Source organism: Macrobrachium rosenbergii, chromosome 14 (genome assembly GCF_040412425.1).
Source record: "Macrobrachium rosenbergii isolate ZJJX-2024 chromosome 14, ASM4041242v1, whole genome shotgun sequence".
Classification (NCBI taxonomy): domain Eukaryota; kingdom Metazoa; phylum Arthropoda; class Malacostraca; order Decapoda; family Palaemonidae; genus Macrobrachium; species Macrobrachium rosenbergii.
In genome coordinates, this window is record NC_089754.1 from 32,182,188 (window position 1) to 32,197,383 (window position 15,196).

General features: G+C 39.5%; 2 protein-coding genes across 2 annotated transcripts in view; both read left to right on the top strand.

Moving 5' to 3' along the window:
- LOC136845522 (transmembrane protease serine 9-like) overlaps window positions 1–15,196 on the top strand; it is a 657,893-nt gene that overhangs the window by 569,056 nt on the left and 73,641 nt on the right. Inside the window, exon 9 of the mRNA XM_067115701.1 lies at window positions 6,899–7,065. The gene's annotated coding sequence lies outside the window, so the exon portion shown is untranslated. The remainder of the gene's footprint in view (window positions 1–6,898; window positions 7,066–15,196) is intronic.
- On the top strand, window positions 10,498–12,966 carry LOC136845521 (protein FAM186A-like). Its single transcript, XM_067115700.1, has 4 exons — window positions 10,498–10,825; window positions 11,353–11,748; window positions 11,818–11,968; window positions 12,702–12,966. Exons 1-4 carry the CDS (start codon window positions 10,498–10,500, stop codon window positions 12,964–12,966), a joined length of 1,140 nt encoding a protein of 379 aa, XP_066971801.1.

Genomic DNA, 15,196 nt, shown 5'->3' on the forward strand with positions numbered 1-15,196 from the left:
CAGATTTTAATTTCAGATATTCGTAAATTACTTATATTACTATCAGATTTCTGTAAATTAAAGATGGTAAATTATATATATTTAGAATCTCTGATATTTGTAAATTACTGATTTTAACTTCACATTTCTGTAAATTACTGATTTTATTTTCAGGTCTAGGTAAATTACAGATTTTAAATTACAAATTTTAATTTCAGATATCTGTAAATTACTGATTTTAATGTCAGTAGAAGCAAAAGATATATTCCTAAGAATGGTAGATAACTATTAAGATGAAAGTCAAGTAGATATTACTGAAGAACTATAAAAAATAGTCTTAGATAAATTATGAACTTTCAGCATTTCTTCAGTGAGAATCTCAGGCTTTTCACTGAATCTTCCATCATCTATATCTTTGACTTTATACTTCGGTGGATGTTTAGAAATCAGTCAAATAACCCAGACAGTTTTGGAAAACTGTAGACCAACTGTTACTCAGGAAACAAAAGCTGAGTTTTACCTTTCCAAATTTTGTCTTTGGTATGAAACCAACACCTTATTTCTAGAAAAGACGAAATCTTTACGAGATTTGTACTAAGAAATGGCAGCGAGTACCTGAAAGAGTGAAGAGTTTGTTACCCTGAAAAAATATCGCTGCGGTGTCTGAATTCTTAAATCCTTTGTCTTTTCAGACAGACAGACAAGTTTTCTAGGCAGACATTTTTGTTTCAGTCACTAATGATCCTTCACAGGGAGTTTAGCAATCTAATCATGCCTTAGACAGGCTTATATGAAACGTTCTTTCCCAAGTAAACACACCACACTCGAATACTACCTTCCTCCTTCAGGTATGTGGTGTCTGTGGAGACATGGCAAAATGCTACCACTTCGGAGGCCTCTGCTGTGACTCCTGCAAGTCGTTCTTCCGCAGGAGCATCCAAAGCGAGTCCTGGGAGACCTTCCTCTGCGTCCACGGCGGAGGATGTGAGATCCGCCAGAACAGGAGGGCTTGTCAAGCATGCAGGTGAGAGAAGGATTCTGAGGGGAAAACAGTTTCAGCTTTGGTGTGATAAGTCTTGTGTCATTCTCAGCAGATACTTGAAACAGTTCCTCACCAGACTATTTCTTGAAGTGATAATCGTTATAAGAAGATATGATAGTTGACAGAGCAAACAACAGAACTTGGGGAATAGCCACAATATGCTTAGTCAGCATTTTTCAGTTACACTTATGACTCGTTATCCAACAGGTTCGAAATGTGTAAGAAGATTGGTATGGACCCTTCTCTCGTGATGAATGCAGAGGACAGGAGGGCCCTGTTGCTCCGCAAATTAGAAAAAAGGAAGCAACTGCTCCAAAAGAATCGTAGACTCAAAGAGCAGCAACAGACAACGAGCTATCAACAGGAAAATGAAAATGAGAAAGAAGAGGAGAGCAGCATGGACTGTGATGACGACAAACCTGCCAATACTGAAAATGTGACAGAGATGGACAGTCACACAGAAGAAAGTAAACCCGAGTGGTTTCCCGCAGAGACTTTCAGCGAAAAGAACCACGAAAAAATCAAAGGCCTCCAGAAGATGTTGCGAAAAGCGCTGACGTTTCCAGAATTTCCGAGGCATTACTACGAGGGAGGTACGGACGTGATAGAACATTTGTTCTTTGTGTTTTGCAAAAGCATGGGAAAGTATTTCAGCTTTGTCCCAGAATTCCAGGAATTAGACAGAAAGGACCAGGGTGTCTTGCTAAAAGATGCAGTGGCTAAGTCTATTTTCATTTTTGGGGCTCATCAGTTCCAGGAAGACCAAGAATGCTGGCCTAGGAGGCTGCTTTCCCCATACTGTACCTTCCCAACCATCATTCTGGCTGATACGGAAAACTTTATTGGTGACAGCAATATATTTTTCATGATGAAAACTTTCATGAGAAAGTTTTGCAGGTTCTTTGATGACGAAGTGGTGACCATACTCAGTCTTATGATATCGGTCTTTGATACGGATAGTCCTTTAGTGAGTGATACATCAAGAGTTACAGGGTACAAGGAGTCTTATACTCAGTTACTGGTAAATTACCTCCAGTACCAAAATGCATCTGTTTCAGTGGCCTTCTTTATGACCGAACTCCAGGACTGCTTTTCCGAGGTAAAAGAACTGAAGGAGTCTTTCCAGAGAGAAAACAGTAAAGAGGATGCCAAACCCTTCAGAGGAAAAGAGGAAGGTTCCTTCGCCAGCTCGCTTCATGATTTGGGAGAGGATCCCAAAATGGCACCTAAGAAAGCATTCTTCGAAAGAACCAAAGTTAAGAAATGCCACCAAAGTTCTGAAGTACTCACAAGAGATGATGAATATGGAGAACAGCAAGAAAACGCAAATATCTCCTTTAGCGCAAATCAGTCTGATAACGAACTCAGTATAAAGGAAGAAGTAGAAGAAGTAATGATGGTTTCAGAACCCTCACCCTGTTTCAAAGTAACAGAAGATCACAATTATCAAAAGCCGGATATTGCCAACAAATTTCAACCTCCGGAGGAAGAAGTGGAAATTCTGGCAACATATGGACTAGAGGGCAAAACATCTCCAGAAGACAGACATTGCATCTCCTCTAGTTTGAAATTATGTCAGAGGCAAAAAGTTGTCATATCAAAAAGAATTGCAGCTGCCAATATTCCAAGCAGTTATATAGAACAGGATGACCACTGGATGACAGATGGAACAGATCCCCCTAGGCAACTGCCACCAGCATTTGCCATTCCCGTTTCAACAACGAAAAACAGATCCTTCTCAAATCCCAGGGGCTTTGAAAGGCATCAGGATCTGTATGCCTATTCAGGTGAAATAAATGTTGGTTCTTCTGTTGACTGCAGTGGACAGTTGGGTTTTGACATAGCACACCAATCAAACATCCATGGCCTAAGTTTTTACAGTCCAGTACCATCGCGGACATCTTTATCGGCTGGTAACAGTGCAAGGTTCATGCATGGGCCTAGAGAACTAGAGTGTCTCTCTTCAGAAGAAAGACCACTCTTTCATCAAAGACCAGCTCCAACTCTCGCTCTGAAAACAGTACCAATGCATTTACCCGTGAATACTCCCGTTGAAATATGCAGTCCAACAAGATCGCATCGTTGTCCATGCACTGGACAAGTGAACATCCATTCAGAGGTTTGTTTGAATCAGCGACCGTATTCCCAAGTGCCAGAACAGTCTTCCTCGGGCTTACCTAGCAGGGCACTTCAGGGCCAGCAACTTAGTCGCCATGTACCCAGACAGTCACCAATGAGCCATATGTGTCTCAATATGAGCCAGATGTCGACTGATGACGACAAGCAACTAGTCGAGGTGGCTCAAAGTGTGCTGCCGCCTCACTTGATGAAGCATTTAATCACCAGACTTGGTACTGGGCAGAGGGAACAGCTGTGATGCAAATTATACAGGGCTGTGTTTATATATATCTTATGTTCCATTTCTGTTTTATGCAATAACAGAAGGGCGGGGACAACCTGTACAAGAATAGTCAAGGTAAATAAATGATTTGGGGACTGAAGATGATAGTTATTAAGCCTGTCTTGCGCTACAGTCTCTGCCTCTGTCAACATCTTTCAGCACGTTTCTTTCTTTGATTTCTCGAATGCAGAGGCAAAGGAGACGAGCTATCTTTTACCATTTGCTAGAGAAGAAGATGAAAGGGGAGGAGGTTGCAGACCAGCCTCCTGAACAAAAAGGTTATGAAGCCAGGACAATCTTAAGTAAGACAGGCAAGAGGATAATTCTATTGGCTTTTTTAAATCATATTTCTTAAGGAAATTTTTTTTATTTTGTTCCTCTATAGTCTGCGACATTACGAGTAACGATTTGCTGTCACAAAACAAAAAGCCACAAAAATTTCAGAATCTATAAAGAGTCAGCTGTCAAGGAGGCTGGACTGAGTCAGCACACAGACTAAAAACCAGTTGTCAGCAGTGTCAGCCCAAATTATTATCGCCGGCAACATCCCAAGCAATTGAGGAAATTTTAACCGTCAATAAGAGAATTCTTTGAAGTCTTGAAAGTGCGTAAAACTGGTTTGTTTTTGTCTCGGATACTCTGAGGCATTTATAAAAAATGCTCAGAAAAATAAAGGTTGTTCTCTCAAACATCTGCTGTGATGTTATTGAAGCCTTTCAGTTGTATTAATTATCCACGTCATACGGCTGACAGCAGCTTAGGACTTCAGGCTACCCATTGACAGTGTAGGATTAAGTCTCTTTTAGCTTTATTTTTGTCTGATGTGCATTGTTGGCAGCAGCATAGATAGAAAACATACACACACACACACACACACACACACACACACACACACACATATATATATATATATATATATATATATATATATATATATATATAGGCTATAAAATCATATTAATCCTCCCTAAATTTTCCTGTGTTTTTCGTTGTTGAATGGTCCTGTCATCGCGACACGAGGTTAAATCATTGCACTTTCATTTCTCACTTTTTAAAATCTTTTTTTTTTCTTTTCATGAAGCTGTTTCCCCAAATACAAGTGGTCCGTGAACATTTATGCTTTACCTGCTGAATCTAGAATAAAACCTCTATACAAACAGAATTTCCTGCTGATCAAGATAAATTTGTTCTGATGGTAAACACTGATGTACCTTCATTCACTTGCCAACAAGGAATAGGAGTCTTCCGGAGTCTGGAGCGAGTTAGCTGTTCGCTAATCCGGTTACTACAGTTTTGTTGAATTATTTATCAATACGAAATAAAGGATCATATCTAACGCCATATTTCTGGCTAGAAAACCGTGTTAATTAAAAATGAAACAATTATTAAGTAGGTGAAGAATGCAAAGCAAAATTAATGAACGGTCTTAAGGGAGGGGGGAGGGAGAGAGGGAGCGGGGTGGTGAACGTGGAGATATTTTTCACAGGTCACGTTGCTTAAACAGCCATCTCCGACTGCATACACACATGCAGGCATACATAAGTCGCATGCTCAGATATACAGGTGAATGTGCATACGTGTCGTTGCAGTCGAACATAAACAGAAAAAAAAAATACCATGCGCACCCATATATTCATTTGTTCTGTGCGTAACAACGATATATACAGGGTAAAATGTCCTTTTTTTATTATTCTGCTGACACATCATCATTCACGTATTATTTACTAGTTCGTCTCTTCTCTTCAGCGAGAGAGAGAGAGGTGACCGGATGATGACGGACGAAGGATTAGTTCTTAAATTCCCTACGAGCCTAGACGATTACTGTCTGAGGAAAGGAAATCATATCATAAATCACTTCACGTCTGGGTAATACCACCAGTCACTGGTAGGACACAGTGTTTCCTGTGTTGCAGCTAAACAATGTTCCATTGAGAAGAAAATAGTTTGACATTGCAGTCCAAGGCGCGTGCCATGTTTGGAGAACGATCTAGGTCGTGATTATTATATATATATATATATATATATATATATATATATATATATATATATATATATATATATATATATATATATTATATATATATATATATATATATACAGTATAATATATGTGTATATATGTGTATATATGTGTATGTATATATATATATATACATACATACATGAACAAAGTTACGGCCACGAAGGAAAATTGAAACGCTGGAGATGCTAAGTACATTCGTCTTATTACCAAGTTTTTATTTTTCGTGATTTAAAATCAAACATACACACACACACGTATATACATATATATATATATATATATATATATATATATATATATATATATATATATATATATATATGTACATATACAGTATATGTGTATATATGTATGTATATGTATATATATATGTATATACATGTATATATGTATATATATATATATATATATATATATATATATATATATATAGAGAGAGAGAGAGAGAGAGAGAGAGAGAGAGAAATTGCACTGATAAGAAATGTAAAAACTCATGTCTTCCAGTTGATCCTACACTGGTGAATATAGAGTTAGGTAGATGAATGAGGTATTTGTATCGGAAGTACGATTTGGGGACTAAAATTAGAAATTACATTAGTTAACGTATTGATCTTGCAAAGGAAGACTTCAGGACGTAATGTGATTTAGACTGCATTAACCTATACATTAAATCCGATGACTAGTTCACTTTTCACTATTCAAAAATATTTGGGAGTTCACTAATTAATGAATATTTAAAAAAAAAAACCTGATTCAAGGAGTTATATAATACAATGCAATAATCGTAATGAAACTGAAGTAACAGAAACCATTTAACCCACTTCACCAAATTTCATAAAATAAACACAAAGTTCATTTTAATATGAATCAGAAAATTCTTTGATTTCCGTTTAAGTGAGAGATTAACGTCACCTTTCATTAATGAGAAACCGCCCTGTTTTCAGCACCATCTAACCATGCAAGAGGCAGAGTTTGGAATCTCTTGTATTCAGTTAACCTGATGAAATGAATTTGTCAGAAGGGCACTGGATACCGTATTATACGAACGAGCTAATAAGACTTAAAACACATTCGTTGTCCTGTCTTCTTTTGTCACAGACTCGACACAACAAACCCACGGGAATATTTATTCCCTAGCTGTACACTCCATATAGAGGCCTTACGCGCTTATTTGCTTTGCCAAATTCACCTGTGGAGAGAGGGCTGATGTTATATCAGCCAAAATATTTGGTTTCCTTTGTTTAATTTGTGTTTAGTGGCCCATGGAATTCTCAGTAGTAATAGTATGTAGTTCGACACAGCTGTTTACAGATATCAGTGCGTTATTTATTTAAATTTCATCATTTTAAGTGTATTTACATTGGTGTAATGTGTTTGTACAAATTTCACTTTGTTTGACGAAAGAGTACAGATCTCTAAGACGGCTCATTCTGATGACTTTCTTCTTTTCCAGGATATTCTCATCAACTACGACTTTATGAAAAGGCCATTATGAAAATCATCGTCTTTTTCTCACCTTCCTCTGCTCTACAAGATCTGAAATGGTCTTAACATTAGTACAACTAGAAAATAACTGCTAGGAGTACTGAGGAGTCCTCAGATCTTTCCCCACAACATCAGGTAATACTTTTTCGTACCTTCTCATTCTTCGATGAAAGTACCTTCCAAGATCATTTAGAAGAGTAGTATGATAACTGTTTCGGCACTTTGAGAGAGGAGGAGGGAGAGAGGTGATATTAGCCCCTGTCATACGTTAAATTGAACCCATTTTTTTCGAACGAGGAAAACTTTTGAAAATGGTTTGGATTTCAGGCAAAATATATGAGATAATGGTTCATTCATTATTTCTTTTTATATCATCTCTTATCATATATATATATATATATATATATATATATATATATATATATATATATATATATATATATATATATATATATATATATATATATATATATATATATATATATATATATATATATATATATATATATATGAGATAATGGTTTAGTTACTATTTTTAATATTATCTCTGATATCGGAAGACCAGTCATATGCCTATACATCAACTTTTACTTATTATAACCAGTTCCTTGTTTACAGTACTATTATTATTATTATTATTATTATTATTATAGTTGTTGTTGTTGTTGTTGTTGTTTGACTTTGGGCAATTCAAAAATAAAAATCTGAAACTGGGTTTTTCAGTATAACTGAGAATCAAGAACACTGTCTCAAAATGCAATAATCTACAAAGGTACAAAGTGCAATATTATCACAGAATACTTAACACTCAAGTAGTGATTAGAGTAAAGATAAAGGTTAATAATGCCCACAACCTTCCACATCGGACGCAACCAGTAATTCCTGAAGGCACAACAAGTGGCAGAATATTAGGGAAGGACGAAAGCAAATTCCTTCGAATTTTGAGACGGCTGAATTCGCGTTGAGGGTTAAAGAAGGTAATTTTCTCTCTCTCTCTCTCTCTCTCTCTCTCTCTCTCTCTCTCTCTCTCTCTCTCTCTCTCTCTCTCCGAGCTGGCAAGACAGCATTGAGGAAATTGCGAGCTAATAAGTGCCTGACCCAAAACAACAGATAGAATGATTGTCAAGTCCACTTGACTTCACTCAGATCATTCAGAGATTTCATATGCCAGTGGTCCACATCTAAGGGACACTTACTGTAGATGACTCATACCCATAGATAATATGGGGAGCGAGGAAAATCCTTGTACTTGATTTCCACGAGACTTTTCCTGCTACGTTTGAGGAAATTGTGCTTCAAATATCACCTGTATTGTTTACCGTATGCTTGGCCTTCAGTCTCTTCTGCTGTACCTACCCGGGCCTGGTGTTTTAATTTCGTGTTTATTTCTTTATGTTAATGACAGAGATAAAAGTATCGCTCTCTCTCTCTCTCTCTCTCTCTCTCTCTCTCTCTCTCTCTCTCTCTCTCACTCTCACATACACACTCACAGAGTTGCATGAACTGAAGTTACTGTTGTGACTAATGTGTAACACAGTCAAAATACAGCAAAAATTCTTTTATATTAACTCTCTCTCTCTCTCTCTCTCTCTCTAACACACGCACATAAATTTGCATGAATTGAAATTACTGTTATGACTAAAATATGACACAGTGAATATACAGCAAATATTCTTTTTTTATCAAAAATAAATATTAAACCAATAAATAACCTCTCTCTCTCTCTCTCTCTCTCTCTCTCTCTCTCTCTCTCTCTCTCTCTCTCTCTCTCTCTCTCTCTCTCTCTCTCTCTCTCTCTCTCTCTCTTTCTTTTTACTTCACTAGCTCAGGCCAGAAGGAGGTTATGATAGTTGAGAAAACTAAAGGCATGGCTTCATTTCCAAAGCATAGCAGCAGACGGACGCTCATAAGTCAGTATGACTCGTGTCTTCCAAGACGATTTTGTGGTTTATAAGCATCGGTTTATTTCCTTACCTTAAACCTGGAAGACTCATAACTGAATTGTTTTCCCTGGCCCATTTTAGGGGAGGGAAGGGCGTATACCCCACCCCACCCCTCTACTGCATAATTCGCATCTCACATTGAAACTAGCAGGGTAAACCTTTGCAACGCCTCAGTTAATTAATCTGGGCATTGCCTTTGCAACGGCTCAGTCAAGTAATCTGGGTCTTGCCTTTGCAACGGCTCAGTTAATTAATCTGGGTCTTGCCTTTGCAACGGCTCAGTTAAGTAATCTGGGTCTTGCCTTTGCAACGGCTCAGTTAAGTAATCTGGGTCTTGCCTTTGCAACGGCTCAGTTAAGTAATCTGGGTCTTGCCTTTGCAACAGCTCAGTTAAGTAATCTGGGTCTTGCCTTTGCAACGGCTCAGTTAATTAATCTGGGCCTTGCCTTTGCAACGGCTCAGTTAAGTAATCTGGGTCTTGCCTTTGCAACGGCTCAGTTAATTAATCTGGGTCTTGCCTTTGCAACGGCTCAGTTAAGTAATCTGGGTTTTGCCTTTGCAACGTCTCAGTTAAGTAGTCTGGGTCTTGCCTTTGCAACGGCTCAGTTAATTAATCTGAGTCTTGCCTTTGCAACGGCTCAGTTAAGTAATTTGGGTCTTTCTTTTGCAACACCTCAGTAAGTAATCTGGGTCTTGTCTTTGCTAGGCTTTGTTAAGTAATCTGGGTCTTGCCTTTGCAATGCCTCAGTTAAGTAATTTGGGTCTTGCCTCCGCAATGGCTCAGTAAGTAATCTGGGTCATGCCTTTGTAATGCCTCAGTAAGTAATCTGGGTCTTGCCTTTGCTATGGCTCTGTTAAGTAATCTGGGTCTTGACTTTGCAACGGCTCAGTTAAGTAACCTGGGTCTTGTCCTTACACTGGTTCAGTTAAGCAGTCGGATCTGGCCTTTGCAATGGGTTAGTTAAGTAATCTGGGTCCTGCCTTTGCAATGCCTCAGTTAAGTAATCTTGGTCTTGCCTTTGCAACAGCTTAGTTAAGTAGTCTGGGTCTTGCCTTTGCAATGCTCTGGTTAAGTAATCTGGGTCTTGCTTTTGCAACGGCTCAGTAAGTAATCTGGGTCTTGCCTTTGCAATGCCTCAGTTAAGTAACCTGGGTCTTGCCTGTGCAATGCCTCAGTTAAGTATTGTCTTTGCAATGCCTCTGTTCAGTAATCTGTGTCTTGCTTTTGCAACGGTACAGTGAGTAAACTGGGCCTTGCCTTTGCAATGGGTCAGTTAAGTAATCTGGGTCTTGGCTTTGCAATGGCTCAGTTAAGTAATCTGTGTCTTGCCTTTGCAACGGTTGTCAAGTATTCTGGATCTTGCCTTTGAAACGGCTCAGTTAAGTAGTCTGAGACTTGCCTTTGCAATGGCTCAATTAAATAGTGTGGGTTTTGCCTTTGCAACGGCGCAGTTGAGTAGTCTGGATCTTGCCTTTGCATTAGCTCAGTTAAGTATTCCGTGTCTTAACTTGGCAACAGCTCAGTCAGGTAGTCTGGGTCATTTCTTTGTATCGGCTAGGTTAAGTAGTCTGGGTCTTGCCTTTGCAATGGCTTAGTTAAGTAATCTAGGTTTTGCGATTTGCAATGGCTCAGTTAAGTAGTCTGGATCTTGCCTTTGCAATGGCTCAGTTAAGTAGTCTGATTCTTGCCTTTTCAATGGCTCAGTTAAGTAGCTTAGGTCATGCCTTTTCAACAACTGAGTCAAGTGGTCTGGATCTTGCCTTTGCAACGGCTCAGTTAAAGAGTCTGGGTCTTGCCTTTGCAATGACTCAGTTAAGTAATCTGGGTCTTACCTTTGAAACTACTCAGTTAAGTAGTCTGGGTCTTGCCTTTGCACTAGCTCAGTTAAGTAATCTGGGTCTTGCCCTTACACTGGTTCAGTTAAGCAGTCTGGATCTTGCCTTTGCAATGGGTTAGTTAAGTAATCTAGGTCTTGCCTTTGCAATGCCTCAGTCAAGTAATCTGGGTCTTGCCTTTGCAGTGCCTCAGTCAAGCAATTTGGGTCGTGCCTTTGCAACAGCTCTGTTAAGTAGTCTGGGTCTTACCTTTACAATGCCCTGGTTAAGTAATCTGGGTTTTGCTTTTGCAACAGCTCAGTAAGCAATCTGGGTCTTGCCTGTGCAATGCCTCGGTTAAGTATTGTCTTTGCAATGCCTCTCTTCAGTAATCTGGGTCTTGCCTTTGCAACGGTTCAGTGAGTAATCAGGGTCTTGCCTGTGCAATGGTCCAGTTAAGTAATCTGGGTCTTGGCTTTGCAATGGATCGGTTAAGTCATCTGTGTCTTGCCTTTGCAACGGTTGTTAAGTAGTCTGGATCTTGCCTTTGAAACGGCTCAGTTAAGTAGTCTGGGTCTTGTCTTTGCAAGAGCTCAGTTAAGTAGTGTGGGTTTTGTCTTTGCAATGGCTCAGTTAAGTAGTCTGGATCTTGCCTTTGCATTAGGTCAGTTAAGTAGTCTAGGTGTTAACTTGGCAACAGCTCAGTCAGGTAGTCTGGGTCATGCCTTTGTATCGGCTAGGTTAAGCAGTCTGGGTCTTGCCTTTGCAATGGCTCAGTTAAGTAATCTGGGTCTTGTCTTTGCAGTGGCTCAGTTAATTAGTCTGGATCTTGCCTTTGCAATGGCTCAGTTAAGTAGTCTGATTCTTGCCTTTGCAATGCCTCGCTTAAGTAGCCTAGGTCTTGCCTTTTCAACAGCTGAGTCAAGTAGTCTGTATCTTGCCTTTGCAACGGCTCAGTTAAAGAGTCTGGGTCTTGCCTTGGCACCAGCTCAGTTAAGTAATCTGGGTCTTGCCCTTGCACTGGTTCAGTTAAGCAGTCTGGGTCTTGCCTTTGCAAAGGGTTAGTTAAGTAATCTAGGTCTTGCCTTTGCGATGCCTCAATCAAGTAATCTAGGTCTTGCCTTTGCAGTGCCTCAGTTAAGTAATCTGGGTCTTGCCTTTACATTAGCTCAGTTAAGTAGTCTGGGTCTTGCCTTTACATTAGCTCAGTTAAGTAGTCTGGGTCTTGCCTTTGCAATGCCCCAGTTAAGTAATCTGGGTCTTGCTTTTGCAACAGCTCAGTAAGTAATCTGGGTCTTGCCTTTGCAATGCCTCAGTTAAGTAATCTGGGTCTTGCCTGTGCAATGCCTCGGTTAAGTATTGTCTTTGCAATGCCTCTCTTCAGTAATCTGGGTCTTACCTTTGCAACGGTTCAGTGAATAATCTGGGTCTTGCCTTTGCAACGGTTCAGGGAATAATCTGGGCCTTGCCTTTGCAATGATTCAGTTAAGTAATCTGGGTCTTGGCTTTGCAACGGTTGTTAAGTAGTGTGGATCTTGCCTTTGAAACGGCTCAGTTAAGTAGTCTGGGTCTTGCCTTTGCAACGGCTCAGTTAAGTAGTGTGGGTTTTGCCTTTGCAACAGCTTAGTTAAGTAGTCTGGATCTTGCCTTTACATTAGCTCAGCTAAGTAGTCTGGGTCTTAACTTGGCAGCAGCTCAGTCAGGTAGTCTGGGTCATGCCTTTGTATGGGCTAGGTTAAGCTGTCTGGGTCTTGCCTTTGCAATGGCTCAGTTAAGTAATCTGGGTCTTGCCTTTGCAATGGCTCAGTTAATCAGTCTGAATCTTGCCTTTGCAATGGCTCAGTTAAGTAGCCTAGGTCTTTCCTTTTCAGCAGCTTAGTCAAGTAGTCTGTATCTTGCCTTTAGAACGGCTCAGCTAAAGAATCTGGGTCTTGCCTTTGCAATGACTCAGTTAAGTAGCCTAGGTCTTTCCTTTTCAGCAGCTTAGTCAAGTAGTCTGTATCTTGCCTTTAGAACGGCTCAGCTAAAGAGTCTGGGTCTTGCCTTTGCAATGACTCAGTTAAGTAATCTGGGTCTTGCCTTTGCATTAGCTCAGTTAAGTAGTCTGGATCTTGCCTTTGCATTAGCTCAGTTAAGTCTGGGTCTTAACTTGGCAACAGCTCAGTCAGATAGTCTGGGTCATGCCTTTGTATCGGCTAGGTTAAGCAGTCTGGGTCTTGCCTTTGCAATGGCTCAGTTAAGTAATCTGGGTCTTGCCTTTGCAATGGTTGTTAATTAGTCTGGATCTTGCCTTTGCAATGGCTCAGTTAAGTAGTCTGATTTTTGCCTTTGCAATGCCTCAGTTAAGTAGCCTAGGTCTTGCCTTTTCAACCGCTTAGTCAAGTAGTCTGTATCTTGCCTTTGCAACGGCTCAGTTAAAGAGTCTGGGTCTTGCCTTTGCAATGACTCAGTTAAGTAGTCTGGGTCTTTCCCTTGCAATGGCTCAGTTAAGTAATCTGGGTCTTGCCTTTGAAACCCCTCAGTTAAGGAGTCTGGGTCTTTCCTTTGAAACAGCTCAATTAAATAATCTGGGTCTTCCCTTTGAAACCCCTCAGTTAAGTAGTCTGGGTCTTGCCTTTGCACCGGCTTCGCAACGACTCAGTTAAGTAGTCTGGGTCTTTCCTTTGCACCAGCTCAGTTAAGTAATCTGGGTCTTGCCTTTGTAACGGCTCAGTTAATTAATCTGGGTCTTTCCTTTGCACCGACTCAGTTAAGCAATCAGGGTCTTGTGCCTGCAACAATTTAGTTAAGTAGTCTTGGTCTTTCTTTTGCAATGGCTCAGTTAAGTAGTTTGGGTCTTAATCTGCAATGGCTCAATAAAGTAGTCTGAGTCTTAATTTGCAATGGCTCAGTTAAGTAGTCTGGGTCTTAATTTGCAATGGCTCAGTTAAGTAGTTTGGGTCTTAATTTGCAATGGCTCAGTTAAGTAGTCTGGGTCTTACCTTTGCAACGGCTCAGTTAAGTAGTCTGGATCTTGCCTTTGAAATGCCGCAGTTAAGTAATCTGGGGCTTGCCTTTGCAACGGCCCATTCGTTTGCTTGCGATGTTGCCTCGGGTTATCGGAGAGAAGGGAGGTGTGTATTTTTCACTGGGTAACTCTTATATTTTATGAAATTACCTTGAAATTCTTGGAAGTCCTTGCAAATCCAGAACTGGGTTTTTATCCTTTAATCTTCGGCCAGTTAGGCTATGCGAGATATAGACAAAATGCATGAAATCTGTACTTTCCTATGTCGTTACCTGAAGACAAGTGCGGCTCTCACCATCCTTGCAAAAAACCACACACTTCTTCATCTTCTTCTTCTTCTTTCTTCTTCTTCTTCTTCTTCTTACAGACCAAGAATTACCATGGGATTGCCTTTGGAGAAAAACGCAAATTGGTTTTAGATTACATCACCCTCTGCTGTTACAGAAATGGAAATTTGAATGCTTGTGCATGCAGACAGTGCTAAGAAATATTTCCAGCATGATTACGAGTTCCGGATAAGGTTGTAATGCGGACGAGAGACGCACTTTAGAAGGAGACTAACTGGAATTCATGAATAGGCATCTCCCTCAACGAAGAATTACTAAGGTCATCAAAGGTCAATGTTTTTTGCCAATATTTCTATCTTACGTTACTAATTTCAGGTCATTTATTTTAATGTACTTCCTCGAAATTCTTTTTTTCCTGCAGAGTATATATCCCATTTAAATTTCTGTGTGTACGTCTTGTCACGATTTGGTAATTTGAGACTTGGTGGCCTTCATGCGATCCTGAAAGACTGCACACCAGGTCACGCATGCACTGTTTGCATGCTGCTTGTTACTTTGCAGTCAGTGTGCCTCGCCGTCGAACTTCTCAGTTCCAGACGTCCTTTATTTCTCGCGACCTTGGACTGTGGAACAGTCTCCCTGCTGAGGATGTTGTGCAACCGGAACTTCAAAGTTCAAGCAAAGATGCAAAGCGCTACTACCGTAATGCAATTCTCCGTGTATTTTAATAGTTTACTTACTTTTTATCTACTTATTTATTAATTTGTAACATTTATTTTTTCTTTTTTAGTAAGCGATCTCTTCTTTCTGTATTTTCCTTTACCTTCTGTTACCTCTTTCTGATGAACACCATATTCTTTGGCAGCTTGAATTTCAAGTCAATGACCCCTGTGGACTTGTTCCATATGAATAGGGTTCATCTTCTGAATAATAATAATAATAATAATAATAATAATAATAATAATAATAATAATAATAATAATAATAATAATAATAATAATAATAATAATAATAATAATAATCATGAACGAAGGTCTTGAAAGTCCTTCGGTGTTGGAAGCTAAATTTAGTTTTTTTTCTCTCTCTCTTCAAAACAGAACAAGGAATAAACCATGTTATTAGTTAAATCCGATCTATGAAGATTTGGGGTTTTGAGGTAACCTCGCGGCAATCTAAAAATCGATTTGGGTTTATCTCCCGGGTTAGACTGAACC

Coding starts and splice junctions, on each gene's coding strand:
- LOC136845521 (XM_067115700.1), top strand. CDS start 10,498: ATGGCTCAGTTAAGTAGTCTGGATCTTGCCTTTGCAATGGCTCAGTTA. Junction 10,826..11,352: donor GGATCTTGCCTTTGCAATGG/GTTAGTTAAGTA, acceptor CCTTTGCATTAG/GTCAGTTAAGTAGTCTAGGT. Junction 11,749..11,817: donor GGGTCTTGCCTTTGCAAAGG/GTTAGTTAAGTA, acceptor TTGCCTTTGCAG/TGCCTCAGTTAAGTAATCTG.